The sequence below is a fragment of the Panthera uncia genome, chromosome X, assembly GCF_023721935.1.
Source record: "Panthera uncia isolate 11264 chromosome X, Puncia_PCG_1.0, whole genome shotgun sequence".
Taxonomy (NCBI): domain Eukaryota; kingdom Metazoa; phylum Chordata; class Mammalia; order Carnivora; family Felidae; genus Panthera; species Panthera uncia.
The window spans coordinates 48,015,080-48,033,030 of record NC_064817.1 but is presented as its reverse complement, the minus strand read 5'-3'; the positions used below and the strand labels follow the sequence as shown (position 1 = coordinate 48,033,030).

The 17,951-nt window shown below is 39.5% G+C and overlaps 1 protein-coding gene across 1 annotated transcript in view; it reads left to right on the top strand.

Annotated features, from left to right (window-relative positions):
• The window catches only part of ARHGEF9 (Cdc42 guanine nucleotide exchange factor 9), a 202,813-nt gene that overhangs the window by 169,834 nt on the left and 15,028 nt on the right, over nucleotides 1-17,951 (top strand). Inside the window, exons 6-7 of the mRNA XM_049643252.1 lie at nucleotides 6,393-6,524; nucleotides 13,591-13,834. Coding sequence (XP_049499209.1) covers nucleotides 6,393-6,524; nucleotides 13,591-13,834 — 376 coding nt within the window. The remainder of the gene's footprint in view (nucleotides 1-6,392; nucleotides 6,525-13,590; nucleotides 13,835-17,951) is intronic.

Genomic DNA, 17,951 nt, shown 5'->3' with positions numbered 1-17,951 from the left:
TGATAATAAGGTAATAATTGGTAATAAGTAATAATTGAAAATAAGTCCTTTTTCATTCATGATTTTATCTATTTGTGTCCTCTCCCTTTTCTTTTTGAGAAACCTGGCTAAAGGTTTATCAACTTTGTTTATTTTTTCAAAGGACCATCTCTTAGTTTCATTGATCTATTCTACAGTTGTTTTTTTTTTTTTTTTTTTTTTTTTTTTTTTTTTTTTAGATTCTGTATTTTTTATTTCTGCTCTGATCTTCATTATCTCTCTTCTTCTGCTCGGTTTGGGGTGGCTTTGTTCTTCTGCTACTACTTCCTTTAGGTGTGCTGTTAGATTTTGTATTTGGGATTTTTCTTGTTTCTTGAGATAGGCCTGGATTGCAATGTATTTTCCTCTCAGGACTGCCATCGCTGCATCCCACAGCGTTTGGATTGTTGTCTTTTCATTTTCATTTGTTTCCATATATTTTTAATTTCTTCTCTAATTGCCTGGTTGACCCATTCATTCTTTAGTAGGGTGTTCTTTAACCTCCATGCTTTTGGAGGTGTTTCATACTTTTTCCTGTGGTTGATTTCAAGTTTCATAGCATTGTAGTCTGAAAGTGTGCACGGTATGATCTCAATTCTTGTATACTTATGAAGGGCTGTTTTGTGACCCAGTATGTGATCTATCTTGGAGAATGTTCCATGTGCACTCTAGAAGAAAGTATATTCTGTTGCTTTGGGATGCAGAGTTCTAAATATATCTGTCAAGTCCATCTGATCCATTGTATCATTCAGGGCCCTTGTTTCTTTATTGGTCCTGTGTCTAGATGATCTATCCATTGTTGTAAGTGGAGTATTAAAGTCCCCTGCAATTACCACATTCTTATCAATAAGGTTGCTTATGTTTGTGATTAATTGTTTTATATGTTTGGGGGATCCCATATTTGGCACATAGATATTTATAATTGTTAGCTCTTCCTGATGTATAGACCCTGTAATTATTATATAATGCTCTTCTTCATCTCTTGTTACAGCCTTTAATTGAAAGTCTAGTTTCTCTGATATAAGTATGGCTACTCCAGCTTTCTTCTGACTTCCAGTAGCATGATAGATAGTTCTCCATCCCTCACTTTCAATCTGAAGGTGTCCTCAGGTCTAAAAAGAGTCTCTTGTGCAGAGAAAATAGATGCGTCTTGTTTTTGTTTTTTTTTTGTTTGTTTGTTTTTATCCATTCTGATACCCTATGTCTTTTGGTTGGATCATTTAGTCCATTTACATTCAGTGTTATTATAGAAAGATATGGGTTTGGAGTCATTGTGATGTCTGTAGGTTTCATGCTTGTAGTGATGTCCCTGTACTTTGCGGTCCTTGAAACATTTCACTCACAGAATCCCCCTTAGGATCTCTTGTAGGGCTGGTTTAATGGTGATGAATTCCTTCAGTTTTTGTTTGTTGGGAAGACCTTTATCTCTCATTCTATTCTGAATGACAGACTTGCTGGATAAAGGATTCTCGGCTGCATTTTTTTTTTTCTGTTCATCACATTGAAGATTTCCTGCCATTCCTTTCTGGCCTGCCAAGTTTCAGTAGATAGGTCTGCCACTAGTCTTATGGGTCTGCCTTTGTAGGTTAGAGCGTGTTTATCCCTAGTTGCTTTCAGAATTTTCTCTTTATCCTTGTATTTTGCCAGTTTCACTATGATATGTCATGCAGAAGATCGATTCAAGTTACCTTTGAAGGGAGTTCTCTGTGCCTCTTGGATTTCAATGCCTTTTTCCTTCCCCAGATCAGGGAAGTTCACAGCTATGATTTGTTCAAATACTCCTTCAGTCCCTTTCTCTCTCACTTCTTCTTCTGGAATTCCTATGATTCGGATTTTGTTGCGTTTGATTGCATCACTTAGTTCTCTCATTTTCCCCTCAGACTCCTGGATTTTTTTATCTCTCTTTTTCTCAGCTTCTTCTTTTTCCATAATTTTATCTTCTACTTCACCTATTCTCTCCTCTGCCTCTTCAATCCATGCTATGGCCACCTCTGTATTATTTTGCACTTCATTTATAGCATTTTTTAGCTACTCATGACTATTTCTTAGTCCCTTGATCTCTGTAGCAATAGATTCTCTGCTGTCCTCTATGCTTTTTTCAAGCCCAGTGATTAATTTTATGACTATTATTATAAATTCTTGTTCTGTTATATTGCTTAAGTCATTTTTGATCAATTTGTTAGCTGTCCATACTTCCTGGAGTTTCTTTTGAGGAGAATTCTTCCATTTTGTCATTTTGGGTAGTCCCTGGGGTGTCTCCAAGATGCAGGGCACCGCCCCTGTACTGTCCGGAGTAACTTTTGTAGGTGGGTGGGGCCACAGTCAGACTGGATGTCTTTCCCCAGCCCACTGCTGGGGACACAGTCAGAATGGTGTGTACCTTATCTTCCCATCTCCCAGGGGCAGGACTCACTGTGGAGTGGTGTGGCCCCTCTCTGGGCTACTTGCACACTGCCAGGCTTGTGGTGATGCTTTCATGGGATCTGGGGTATTATCCAGGGTTGATCTGCAAGGTACACAGTGGTGGGAGGGGTAGGCTTAGCTGGCTTTGCCTTAGGTGGTCCCCTTTCAGAGGGGCCCTGCAGCACTGGGAGGGAGGCAGATCCGTTGGAGGGATGGGTCCACAGAAGCACAGCTTTGAGTGTTTGCGCAGTGGGAGCAAGTTCCATGACAGGGATTGGGGTTTCAGCTGGAGGATGGGAGAGGGAGATGGTGCTTGCCAGTGCCTTTGTTCCCCACCGAGGTGAGCTCTGTCTTCCATGGCTCAACAACTCTCCCTCCCAGTGCACTCTCGCCCTCCCCGCTCTCCAAGAGCAGAGCCATTGACTTTTAACATTCCAGATGTTAAGTCCTGCTGGCTGTCAGAACTCAAGGAGTCCAGCCCCTCCACTTTTGCAAGCCAGACTCTGTGGCTCTGCCTTGCTGGGCGGGCTACCCCTCCACCGCCTCAGCTCCCTCCTGCCAGTCCGTGTAGCATGTACTGCCTCTCCACCCTTCCTATCCACTTCCGTGGGCCTCTTGTCTATGCTTGGCTCCGGAGAGTCCTTTCTGCTAGTCTTCTGGTGGTTTTCTGGGTTATTTAGACAGATGTGGGTGGAATCTACGTGATCAGCAGGACAAGGTGAACCCAGCGTCCTCCTATGCCGCCATGTTCTGTGTTCTTTCATTTTAATTTTATTAATGTTTATTCATTTTTGAGAGATTGAGAGAGAGCGTGAGTGGGGAAGGGCAGAGGGAGAGGGAGACACAGAATCTGAAGCAGGCTCTAGGCTCTGAGCTGTCAGCACAGAGTGTGACACAGGGCTTGAACCCACAGACCATGAGATCATGACCTGAGCTGAAGTCGGATGTTTAACAGACTTGAGCCACCCAGGTGCCCCTGTTATTACCCTCATTTTAAGGATTAGGAAACTCAGTGTAGCACAGCCACATTGCGACCCTACCTTGACACAATTTGACCCTTTATGGCATTGGAATTGGCTGGAATTGGCAGGACTTGGCTTCAGCCAGCACCAGTCTGGAGTTTCTGGTGCTCTTCTTTCCTCTTTCTTTGGAGACTGACCAAGCCAGGAACAAGATGGACTTCTCTCTCCCTCTGGACTTACAGCCTTTGCAGAGTCAAGCTCCACTTGAAGCTCAATTAGTAATATTCTTTACATGTGTTTTATATCATTTTGACTGCATTTTTTGTAGAAATAAGGAAACCAACACACAGAGAGGATATGTGAGTTGCCTGGTATCAATCAGCTTGGTGAGCACAGGAGTATATTTCCCTTTCTCTCTCTCTCACTCTCTCTCTCTCCCACCCTCGCTCCCTCCGTCTCTTCCTCTCTCCTTCCTTCCTCCCTTCCTTCCTTCCTTGTCTTTCCTTCCTTGTCTTTTCTTTCTTTCTTTCTTTCTTTCTTTCTTTCCTTCCTTCTTGTTTTTTTTTTCCCTTGGTGGCATTATGTGTGGCAAGTTTGTTCTTTTCTTTCTTTCTTTCTTTCTTTCTTTCTTTCTTTCTCTTTCTTATTTTTTTTCTTAGTGGAATTATGTGTGGCAAGTACTTAAAAAAAGAACTAGAATGCTCCTGTCTGTTATGGTAGGTGGACAAGATGATATTGAGTGGTATCCTGGTCCGATCATCCTCAGTTTAGCAAGTGTAATTATAAAATTCATCTTTCCATTTGCAATGATGTGGATGAAGCTATAATGTATTATGCTAAGTGAAATAAGTAAGTCAGAGAAGACAAATAACATATGATTTCTCTCTTATGTGGAATTTAAGAAAAAAAAACAGATGAACACATGGTGGGGGGGGACAAACAATGAGGGACTTTTAAAGACAGAGAACAAACTGAGGATTGTTGGAAGGATGTGGGTGAGAGATGGGCTATATGGGTGATGGGTATCAACGAGGGCACTTATGATAAGCACTGGGTGTTGTATGTGATGAATCACTGAATTCTACCCCTGAAGCCAATATTGTACTATATGTTAACTAACTAGAATTTAAATAAAAATTTGAAAAAGGAAAAAGAAGTCATCCTGAAAAAAATGTTATCTTGGCCAACTTTGTTTGGCACTGACCCATTTTTATAGCTTTTTTCACTTTATACATATTCAAAGTGGACTGTGGCACATCTTCTGGCCTGCCTCAGGGTGGGACCTGGCAGACTGGTACCACTCTCAGCTCCTTATCCACCCAACAGGAAAGTCCTGCACAAATCCCTCACCCTGTGGGCTTTTTGTCCCAGAAGTTCTGTTAGTATGTGGGCCTCTCAAGGGTGAATGTTTACTTAAGTTCCAAGATACCCATTAAATAGAGTTTGGAATCACAGTGCTATCTCTTAACTTTCTTTTTGAGGTTATATTATTAGAAAATATTTCCACTGAGCTCCCCTTTTCCTTCTCATCCCTTAGACTGAAAAAGTGGTATGCTCAAGAACACCATTTCCAGCTACCCCTCTCTTTGGCCTACTGCCATGCTTAGCCTATTTGTTCTGACTGTTTATGGGAGGATGCATGGGGTCTACTGTAACCTTGACTTGAAACTTTTGGGCGCAAAGCTGACATCTTAGAATTAGAGTATCAGGGCTAGGGCCTTGGATATCATCCTAATGTAGCTCATTTAATATCTGGAAAAACTGAAACCCAGAGAAAAGAAGGGACTGACTGGCCTAGATACATCATAATGTAGTGGAAAGAGTGAGCATACTTTCTGGAGCCACAGAATTGGGGTTGAGTTATGGGTCTCTAGCTAACAAGCTGGGTGACCTTAGCTGATCACCTGACATCTCTGTACCTTGGACTATAAAACAAGATTAAGAAATTCTCTCCCTCCCAGGGTTCTCTTGTGGCTTAGAAGGTTTAGAGTGAAAGTATGTAGCCCAATTTATGATGCATATAGATGCTAATATTAATTCTCCTGAGTACTGGACCACTGGTCTTTGTCCTTATCTTCATATAAGTCCTAGAACATTCACCCCTATGCCCAGGGCTTTGCTGTGGTTTGCCTTGTATTCCCTGAGTTCTGTGCACACCTGCATTAGTTTCCTCCACTGACTGTAAGCTCCTTGAGAATAGGGGACAAATCTGGCTTGGCATCTGACATATATCTCCACATACCTCTGAGCTAGCAGAGGTGCTGTAAAAAAGGGGCTTTGGAAACTCTGTAGAATTGAATTAGCTAGGAGTTAAGTGTCTTGGTACTTTTTTTGTCTTACTATGTAGCAAGGAGGAAAAGTCATTTCAGGCTGTGAATAACAGACCAAAGAATCATGTGGTTGTAAAGTTTCCTATTTAATCGATATATTTTAGTGAACTGAGGGGAGAAGGAAAAAAAAAACAATTTTAAGACAGTGACTGTGTTCTCTTTTTCTCCATCTATCACTGTTTCCTTCTTGGCCTCCCCTATCCCCTTTTACTCATTGGGGAAGCAGAGAAACTTCTGTTATTTGCTTAGGCTTATTCTTCAAGTAAAAGAAAGAGACTAAGAGACAAGATCTGGCATTTAGGACTGGTATAGAAAGATAAATTCATAGATAAAAGTGAGGAGGAGGAAAAGAGAGAGAGAGAGAGAGAGAGAGAGAGAGAGAATATGAACCTCATGGAACCAGAATGAACCTTGGTGCCTGTAGTGCTAGAAAGCAGCTGCCATAGAGGGACTATAGCAGTCCTGGGTGGTAGGGCTCATTTGGCCTCAGGATAAACAAAAGTATGGGTCTTTCCAACTCCGGGACTTCCCAGGGGTCCTTCTCTCTATCCCTCTCTCCCACCAGGCCTTTTCTCTACTCCTACTGCCCTAGTCTATGCCCAGCCTTAGGTGCTTCCAGGCAGGTGACAGGGCCATCCCTCCTTCCTGGCTGCCTCTCACTATCACATGTTCTTCCCAGGGTGAGGACATCCTAGACAGGAGCTCGGAGCTGATCTACACTGGGGAGATGGCCTGGATCTACCAGCCCTATGGCCGCAACCAGCAGCGGGTCTTCTTTCTGTTTGACCACCAGATGGTCCTCTGCAAGAAGGTAACCCCAACCCCTTCTTTCCTGAAGGAGATGGCCACCTCAGGAGCATAAGCCCCTCCCTCTTCATTATCCCCAGCTCCCAATGAAGTGGCCATTATAGTAGGTGGGGAAAGACATCAGTGGTTTCTAATTTTGTGACCGCTTCTTTAACTTTTGCTATTTTCCCTCTTTGTAAGTTTCCTTTTTAAAAATATAGAATAAGACTTTGTTTTCTATCTTCTTGTCTTCCATGATGGCTGTCTATGCTCCTCTGCATCCCATTGTCCTGTTAGTTTAGTTATGCATGTGTTTTGTTATTTTCTTCCTTAGATGATTATACTGGAAGTTAATTTGGTGCTTTGGGGATTTTTGTTTCCTTTTTTTTTTTCCTTTCAATTTACTTTTTCTTCTGAGGAGGGGAGGAGATCTCCTTTCCTCTCTCCTCAGGCATCCTCTAATGTTCCTACAGCCTGAAGTTGGCCTGAACAGCTTTTCCCCCTGTATTCTTTGTTTTTAATTATACCATCCTGGACATACTCTGTTTTCCGCTGTGTCATAATTACTAGTTATTTATGTTGGTTTAATTGTATTCTGGAAGGATCAGGAATTACATAGAGTATGATAACGCTGGAGAAAGTTCAAGGAACTTCTGCAGTTGGGCCATTTCTTCTTTCACTGAAGGGCCAGACTTGGAGGATGAGCCATTTGGAACTCAGAAATGCAACAATAGCAAAAGAAACTGGGGATAGAGCACAAAGGAGATGGGGATTTGAAACCAGAACACCTGGGTCCTAGACTCTACTGTCTCTAAACTTGGGCCAGTTTTTTAACTTTATCCCCTTATTTTCCTCAGTGCCAAATCAGGCTGATGATAGAATTCATCTCAGGAGGCTTTGAGGAGGATCACCTGAGGTAATGGGAAGTAATGAAGTACAGTGTTAAGAACATGGGTTCTAGGGCCAGACGAAAGTGCACCAATTACCTTTTTTCCATGAGCTGTATGACCTTGGACAAATTCTCTGTGCCTAGTATTATCCCCTCATCTGCAAACTGGAAATAATAATGGTATCTATATAGAAGAGAGGCTGTGAGGGTTAAATTAAACAATACATTTGCAGTGCCTGGCACATAGTAAGTACTTAGTAAATGCTAGCTATTGATACTGTTACTGTTTATTTGGTGTTAATACGCATTCATTCAGCAAATCTTTGTTGGGAGGCAGTATATACAGTGATTAAACAGACATATATTACATTTTTTATTAAAAATTTTTAATGTTTGTTTATTTTTGAGAGAGAGACAGAATGAGAGTGGGGGAGCTTTAGAGAGGGAAACTGAATGAGCCACCCAGGCTCCCCAAACAAGCACAGAGTTTAGAGCCAGGTAGTATGGACTCAAAGACCAAGTCTACCATTTAGTAGCTTTTGTTTCTGGGTAAGTTAACGGTTCTATGTCTACATATCCTCATAAAATGGGGCTACAACTGTATGTACCTTGTAGGATTTTTGTGAAGATTATTTAAGTTAATAAATGCAAAGCATTTAGCTGTCAAGGGATGAATGCATAAAGAAAATGTGATACACACACACACACACACACACATACACACTGTGTAATATTAGCTTAAAAAAGGAGATTTTGTCATTTGTGACAACATGGATCAACCTAGAGGATATTATACTAAAACAATAAGACAAAGAAAGGTAAATACTGTATGCTCTTACATGTGTAATCTAAAGCAGTCGAAGTCAAAGGCAGAGAGTAGAATAGTGATTGCTAGGGGCTGGTGGGGGTGGGGGAAATGGAGAGATATTGGTCAAAGAGTAAAATACTTTTTGTTATGCAAGATGAATAAATTTTGGAGAGCTATTGTACAACATGGTATCCATAGCTAACAATACTGTATTGTATACTTGAAATTTGCTAAGAAAGCAGATCTTGTGTTCTCATCACACACAAATAACCATATGAGATGATAGATAAGCTAATTAGCTTGATAATCATGATCATTTCACAACATATACCTATATCAAAATATCACATTGTATACCTTAAGTATATAAAATCTTTATTTGTCAAATAGGCCTCAATAAAGCTGGGGAAAAATGCAAGGCATTTGAAATAGTGTCTGGCACATGATATATGCTAAGTGTTGACTTCTGCCATTGTTGTTGCTGTTATTATTTTGTTATTAATAATGTACTCTAGATATTGGAATATAATAATGAGAAATATAAGTCCTGTCCATGCCTTCCTCAAGATCTGGAGAGAAATCCCAGGGTGGTCCAGGCTAGTGGTGGGGAGTAAATAGGGTCCCTCTCTAAAGAGGGAAGACTTTACTGACAAGCAAGTAAGAGAGGCAGCAATCCTTAAGAGTTACAGACCCCAGGGGCGCCTGGGTGGCGCAGTCGGTTAAGCGTCCGACTTCAGCCAGGTCACGATCTCGCGGTCCGTGAGTTCGAGCCCCGCGTCAGGCTCTGGGCTGATGGCTCGGAGCCTGGAGCCTGTTTCCGATTCTGTGTCTCCCTCTCTCTCTGCCCCTCCCCCGTTCATGCTCTGTCTCTCTCTGTCCCAAAAATAAATAAAAACGTTGAAAAAAAAATAAAAAAAATAAAAAAAAAAAAGAGTTACAGACCCCAGATTGCAGCATCTGTCATTTATACAAAATGTTTTACAGTGTCTTAATAAACCCCATGAATACCCAGTGAGACCAAATTCAAACTTCTCCCAGCTATTTGAATTATGTAATATCAGAGACTTGGATAGGCTCCTTGCTGGATCCATGGCTAGGCTTGGTGCTTGTCTGCAGACTGCCAGGGTCCTTCTGGAGAAGCACTGGCTCCCTTAATATCTTCTAACTTGGATGAGTGTAAGGGAAAAGGAGGAAGACTGGTATCCTATTAGCAACTATCCCATTTAGGCAGGGAACTTGTGATGACCAAATAACATCTGTACCAAGCACCTATTCATTGTGACCCTATGAAAGCACTCAGACAATCATTAACAAGTGACTTTTGGGCAGCCTGGTCCCAATAGGACCTCAGGCAACCAGGGCTCAGGAGGGCTTTTTCCTCTTGCCATGTGCAGAAGCTGAGCAGAGACATTTCTGAGGCTTTGCCATCTGTCTTCCCCTGGACAACCCCTCAGTAAGGCAAAAGCAAGGAAGAACTATTGGGCACAGCTTAAATGGACAGACTAAAAGCTGTGAAACAGAATTAATGCAACTCAGCAGTGTGGTGGCTGAATGTAAGTTGTGTAAGGGTCTTCATAATAACTGCTAGCATTCAGAGAAAGGAAACCACAGTGACGAGCTAGAGAAGGCAGTCAGGGAAGGCTTCTTTGAGTAGGAAGAATGTGTAAATTTGACCATGAAGGCTAGAACGATTGGAATAGGAGGCATTGTTGGGGGCAGGGAGGACACATTAGTATGAGCCTATGTATAGATCTGTGACAACCCCCACCCTGAAAGGATATATGGAATTTCCAAGGACAATGGTGTAGCTATATGTTTTAAAATATTCAGTTGCCTTTGCTTTATTTCTTTGTCACAATATTTAACTTATTTTGAAAATTTAAATGAACTAAAAGAGGCATTGAGATTTTTAGGTTTATCAAAAAGGAATTTTAAAGGCCTACAAAATATCAGTTGGGGAGCAAGAAAGCTCAGCACCATATTTATCAGACAAGGCGGGCCTCATGACCTGGAAGCTGCATGTTGAGATTTGAGATTTACAACAATTTTACAAGGTAAGGATGACTTTTCTAGTTTCATAGTTGAGAAAATTGGAAGTTCAGAGAGATAAAATGGCTTGCCCAAAACCACAGCTAGCAGGTTAAGGAGATAAAACTCAAACCCAGGGCTTTACACTCTAACTCACACTCTTTTTATGCATGTTACATGCTGCTTTTTGGACTTAGCTACCATTTCTGATGGGAATTTTTGAACAGTGGCTCATTCTTAATGAATCCTATCACATTCCTACACCTGAGTTTATGACTAAGCTGATGTCTGAAAACTCATGTTCAACCCTCTAGGGAGCTAGAAAGAGAAGGCAAAGGGAGAACCTTAACCACACACATCTCTAGTCTTGCTTCCCTACCACAGAAACAGAATTCTCTCAAGTTTCTTGTTATCCTTAAATACCTAAAGAAACAATAGGAGTTTCAGTTGATGCTTTTAATTTAGCTCCAAGATCACATAAATTCTTTCCATTTTTTTTGGAAACCAGTAAAGGTTTTTAAAGCTGACAATGATTATGACACACCAACTCAGAGACAAAGAAAGCTGTGGGTGATGCTGGCAGGCTGGGTCCAGAGACCTGAAGGGGTACTGCAGGATCAGCCAAGAGGGTTCTTGGCTTCGCAAATGATGGAAATAAAATGTGAGCCAGCAGGAGGGTGAAAGCAAAGTTTATTGATGAATACATATATATATATATATATATATATATATGATATAGAGCAGATACAGAGTGTCTGGGAGATTCAAAAGGAAAGGGGGGAGTCTCATCTTTGTTCAGGGTCTGGGGGCAGTTATTGAGGTTTATGTGTCCTCTAAGGCATTCAGGTACCAGTTAGAACAAAGATGAGGGCCCAGGTATTATTCCTTGGAGACGGGGGGCCTTGGCATTGAGATGTCTAGTTACAGTTGTCTGGAATACGCATATAATAGCTGTCCAGTCATTCTGTCCTTGTCATTTCTTAAATGTTACTTATTCTAGAGAATTCATTAACTCCTTGTCCCTTACAAGGAGTGCATATGCTGTTTGCATTACAAGGCATGTGTAAAGTGAGGTGGGGATACAGGTCCTAGTGAAAATAGAAGCAGGAAAGGGAGCTAAAAGCAGATTTTATTGAGTTCTTCAGTTCCCTTGTCTCACAGGTGAAATTGGGAATAGAAGGGAGGTTAAAGCTTCCTATGTTCTAGTCAGGTAGGCATCCACCTATTAGCTGTGTGGTCCAGACCTGGCTTCTCAGGTCTATGTGTATCTGTATTAAGTATTGTAAGGCATGTTTCAGGCCTTTATGAGATCAAACTAGGTCACATCAAGCCATTCTCCTTAGCTTGTCCTGCTTTTATAGTTAGATTAGACTGACAGGGCCCACTGTTTATCCATAAGTCTCACAAAGTGTTCTTGAGGATTGTGAAAGTCTGCACGTGGCAACCACCCCATCCTTTTGTCCAGGACTGAACTTGTCCACTTTGAGCATGGTAAAAGAAACCCAGACTCTGAAGCAAGCTTGGAGCAAAACTGGCCCACTCTATATAGCTGACCTTTTTCTCTCTTGTGAACTTGATGCCAGTGGAACCCAACAGATCAGAACCCATCTATACTCATAGCTTATTTGTATGCACAATCATTATGGGAGGAAAAAGAACAATGTGGAGGTTGTTTTTTGCAAAGCAATTCAACAACACCTATATTTCACAGCCTGGGTCTTCGAAGATTGACAGAGCTATGTTGGGAATTCTTCAAGACAGCCTTCCCCAGACATACCAAAAAGCCCAGTTTACCCTACATTGTGAAGAGTTAGGATTGCAAAAGCAAATTCTTTGCAGGTAGCCTGCAGCTGAGAAGTGAGGCATGCAAGGCAATTCAGCAGAATGGGAGTAGTTTAACCAAATTTTATAATGTTAATAAAAGTTAATGAGCATTTCTGATTCTGTCAAATTGTCTAAAGGCCATATATAGGCAGACAAGAGGGAGAGTTTGTGAGAACAAGTTGGCCAGTGAAGACATCCATCAGGACAGGGCTCATGAGACCTCCTTGGCCAAACTCAGCCACACCACACGTCCCAGCAGATGTGTTCTCAGGGGAAGCTGAGGGCAGTGCTAAGAGGGTGAGGGCATAAAGACACTTACACAGGTCCACAAGTCGTATCATCCATCTCTCTGGTTTTCTTTTTTTTTTTTTTTTAATTTATGAAATATCACATTCAAAAAGATACAAAATAATATAATGGGCACCTATGTACTTACTATCCAACTTAAGAAATAATTCATTACAAATACATTCTTTCCCCTCTCCCTCTCTGCTCCCTCCTTTGTCCTTCCTTCCATTTTCCCATTCTCCTCTCTGTACTCTCTTGAATTTGGCCTGTGTCATTGTCATATTTTTTTATATAATTTCTGTATCTCTAAACATTATGTGGCATTTCTTTGTAGCTGTTTAAACCTTATATAAGTGTAATATATGTAGATGAGATAAAACTGTATGCAAAAGTAACCAGGGGAATGATTGTGGGATTTAAGGTTGCTGTGGCATCATAGCTTTTGGTGGCAGTTTCACCAAAACTTAATATATTATTAAAAGTAAGTAAATACTTAGAGAAATAAGAGTACCTTGTATGGACTAATGATGACTGTCTCCTGGACTGAGAGTATTAATCCAATTCTGTATACCAGAGAGTAAAGCAACAATAATAAAAGATAATATACTGTTTGTATCCATCTATAACTTTTATTTTTCTCACGCAATAAGATTTGTGAAATTTATTCGTCAATATATGAAGCTTTTTATTCAATCTTACCCCCATTTCTCCTGCCAGACTAGGCCTTCTCCAAAATTCCCTGGAGTACAAAGTGTTCAACCCTCTCCATGTAATCTTTCCTGACCAGCACAGGCTGTGGCCACCTTGCTATTCTTAACCACTCATACCCACTCTGATATGCAGGTCTCACTTGCTGGCTTGAATTCCTAAGTATACCCCAGGCAACCATCCAGCTTATTTCATACTTCTAGAAGGCTTGCAAATATTTTGGAAAAGAAAAGGCCTATGCTAGCAATGCTTGTGTGGCTTACTGCTTCCTACTTCCCATCACAGTCTTACAAACACATATAAGGATTGATACTGGAGTCTGAGAGTTTTTGGATGTAGGACAAAGGTTTTCTGTAAGAGCATCTTCTAACCAACCTGTCAATGTCATAATGCTAAACTAGCTTGCCTAAATTTGACCAAAATAACCCCTATTAGTACTTCAAATCAGTGGAAGTCTTAACATCCTACTGTGCCCATGTGCCATCTCTCCTGGTACCTACTGTCCACATACCTCCAGTATAAAGCCTTTTCTTCCTTCCCACCTAGGACCTGATCCGAAGAGACATACTGTACTACAAAGGCCGCATTGACATGGATAAATATGAGGTAGTTGACATTGAAGATGGCAGAGATGATGACTTTAATGTCAGCATGAAAAATGCCTTCAAGCTTCACAACAAGGAGACTGAGGAGATACATCTATTCTTTGCCAAGAAGCTGGAGGAGAAGATACGCTGGCTTAGGGCTTTCAGAGAAGAGAGAAAAATGGTACAGGAAGATGAAAAAATTGGTAAGTGACCTGAGAGGAGAAAGAAGAATATGGCTATGAAGAGCATAGAGGAATTGAATTAGTTTTCATTTTTCTAGAAACAGATGGAAGACTTCTGTTGCAAACTGACCTAATCCACTTTGGTGGTTTCCTATTATCAGGTCCTTTTTGGCAGATACCATTAGTTTCTACTAGTCAGGGTTAAATGAGAGTTATAATTTGGCCTCCCTTACAGTCTCTTGACTAGATAAAGCTATTACACTGAAAGCAAACCTCAACCTCAATTCTCCCAAACATACAAACATTTATTAGCAAACAAACACAAAAGCAGTCATACAACCTGTCCTATCATCTCAATGAAGTCCCAGTTCTGTTCTTAGATACACGGCAGCATCTTTTGTGTAAAGGTTAGTCAATGAAGAGTTGGTGATATAACAACAACATTCAACTAACTTTCTAGTAAGAATCTGGTGACAAAATCCTCTGATGGGGGACAAAGCATAGCACCTGTTTTCAATCTTGACCTGAGGCTTCCTTCTGAAGGGTACAGGCTATGGGGCTCACTGGATTTTTATGCCCAGTTCTTATGAAGGCTAAAGAGCCTGCAAGACATTTGTGGCTAGTACACATCTTGAATAACATTAATTTTACCACTGAAAATTCATTTTTAGCATGTATTAAGCTAACTAGGCCTCCTGCATTAAGGTGACTGAACTGCTGGTAATAATGGCCTCTGGAGCAAATAATTCTGAGTGTTTAATGTGTTAACAAATCACCTCTTCAGTGTGTATACCAGATTAGGGCATGTCAGATGTTAAGTAAATGCCCTGAGAGCATAGATTAAAATTAATGTGCATGTATATATCACACTGTCTGTATGAAAGTGTTTTAAGTAAATGGTAGAAAATAGAACTGGGTCTAAAACCATGATCACTTGCATGATTTAGAGTCCCACTAAACTATACATTTTTGGCTTTAAACAATTGTTCCCCTTTTTGAAAGAGTATATAATTAGTAGAGAGAGTTTTAATGGTGCTTTCCAAATGTGGGATTTAGGTCCCCTTGACTATAGCTTTGTGGTTTACAAAGTACTATCTGGTCTCTTGCTCATGGTCCTGCCATTTTGGCATAAAATACCAAACAGCCAGGCTTTGTAATTCCCTGAAAAGACAGTTTCTGTTTTTTGCCCATCCTTAATGAGAGTGGAATTTTATATTAAAACACTTGTATGTTCAAGCTGGTATAAAATGCCTCTAGAAAAATGGGCCTACCCATTGAATCCTGATGCAAATGGATTCTTCTGTCCTTCAGTGTCGGTGATTTAAATGGTTGAAAGATAAGGAAGGATGATCAGAAAGACACTGCTTAGTCTAATCCTAGTCTTTTCCTTAGGTTTGGGGTAGAGTGCACATTAATAATTCACTTTGAGTCCCACTGAAGTCAAATTGCTTTTAACATACGAGCACTGCAATGGGACATGATGTGGAGTTGTACATACTGCTTCTCTCGACGGTAGGCAGCAGCAGCCTCTGATACCACTTAGGTTGTTAGAGCTATTAAAGGAATTGTCTTAGTATGCTTTATGTAGACCCTAGATGAACTGGAAGATCCCCACCATTCCCTCTGATTCCACCATGATATCTCCCACACAATGCCCTAATAACCTGTAACTTTAAGAATCTGCTTCTAATAGAAAAGCTTCCAGAAGTTAGTTTATTTTTTAATTTTTTTAGGTTATTCTTTAAATTCCAGTTAGTTAACATACAGCATAATATTAATTTCAGGTGTAAAATTTAGTGATTCAGCACTTTCATACCATACCTCATACTCATCACAAGTGCACCCCTTAATCCACATCACCTATTTAACCCATCTGCCCGATGACCTCCCCTCTGGTGACAATTGGTTTGTTCTCTATAAAGAGTCTGTTTTTTGGTTTGCCACTCTCTTATTTTCCCCTATGATCATTTGTTTTGTTTATTAAATTCCACATGAGTGAAATCACATGGTATTTGTCTTTCTCTGACTTATTTTGCTTAGCATCAGACTCTATAGCTACACCCACCAATGGACTATTACTCAGCCGTAAAAAAGAATGAAATAAAAGAATGAAATCTTGCCATTTGCAGCAAAGTGGATGGGGCTACAGAAATTACTTTCTGACAGACCTATGGTTATCTTTTTGAAAACATTATTTTTTTCTAATTGTAATAACACTTTTATTTAGGCAATTTTGGCAAAAAACAGAAAAATACAAGAAAAAATAAAAATAACACAAGAGCATTCTACCCAGAGAGAGATAACTTTTATAAAAATTTTCATATATTTCCTTCCTATGTGTTTTAAATATGTCTAAATAAAAAAAATAGGACTAGGATTGCTGATTCTTTCTTTCTGTCTCCCCCAAACTACCTCTCCATGATGAATAGTTCTAATTTTATATCTTTATTTTGCACTTAAAATCATATCATTAGCATTTCCCTGTGTCAGTTAATATTTTTAATCATTATTTTTATGGCTGCCACATAAATTTATCATAATTTTATTTTTACTTTCTAATTATAAAATAAATACATGGCCGTAATAACCATTTAACACATACTAAAATGTAATAAATTTTAGCATTATTTTACCTTCTCTGTCACTCCTATGCTGTGTGAGATAATCAGTATAAATTTGGTATGCCTAGTTCCATACTTATGTTCATATAAACATATATACACATAAGAATTTTCAAAAAATTTACTTACAAAAATTATACCAAACATATTATTCTGTAACTTGTTTTTTAAAGCCTAATTTATCATAAGGAACTCTTCAGGTGAAGAATATAGACTATAACTATAACTTCTTCTATCAGTGTTCAAACAGAGAAACACAACACATAGGAGAAGCATTATTATTTAAGAAATTTATTATAAAGAATTGACTGATATGATTGCAAAACTTGGCTAAGCAACTCCAAAATCTATGGAGCAGGAAGTCAGAATGCAAGATCATGGGCAGGCTCAAACTCAAAGGCATAGTTCAAAGCTGTCATCTGTAGGCAGGAAGATCATGACAAGGATGGGACTCTGCATACATGGACTGAAGCTGAGACAGAATTTCTCCCTTCTGGAGATACCTCAACCCTGTTTTTTTTAAGTGGTAAAAACACCATGAGTTCTATGCTCTTAACAAAATTTTAAGTGCATAATATAGTAATGTTAACCATAGGCTCAATGTTGTACAGCAGATTTCTAGAACTTATTCATATGTTATATAAATGAATCTGGAGTTTTGATAGGATTCCTTTGAATTTGTAGATGGCCTTTGGCAGAATGGATATTTTAACAATATTAAGTCTTCCAGTTCAAAATGAAAGGCCAATATCCCTGATGAACGTACATGAAAAAAATTCTTAATAAAACAGCAACAAACAGAATTCAGCAGCACAATAAAAGGATCATAAATCATGAACAAGTAGGATTTATCCCTGGGATGCAATAATAGTTTAACATATGCAAATCAATTAATGTGATACACCACTCTAATGAAAGATAGAAATCACATGATCATATCCATAGATGCAGAAAAATGATCTGATGTAACTTATCATTATTTCATGATAAAAAACTCACAGAAAACTATGTATAGAATGAATTTACCTGAACATAATAAAGGCTATATATGAAAAGCCCCACAGCTAGCATCATACTCAAGGGGGAAAAACTGAAAGCTTTTTTTCTTAGCTCAGTTCTAAGACAAAGATGCCCATTTTCACCATTTCTATTCAACATAGTAGTGGAAGTCCTAGCCAGAGAAAATTAGGCTAGAAGAAAATAAAAGGCATTCAAATGGGAAAGGAAAAAGTAAAATTATTACTGTTTGTAGATGACATTATCGTATAAATAGAAAACCTTAAAAACACCACAGAAATACTTTTATGTCTAATAAATGAATTCAGTACAATTGCAGGATACAAAATCAACATACAAAAATCAGTTGTGTTTCCAAATACTAACAATGAACTATCTGAAAAAAAAATTAAGCAAATACAGTAGTCCCAATTATAATCACATCAAAATGGATATAATACTTAGGAATAAACTTAACCAAGAAAGTGAAAGATTTCTACACCAAAAATTATAAACCCTTG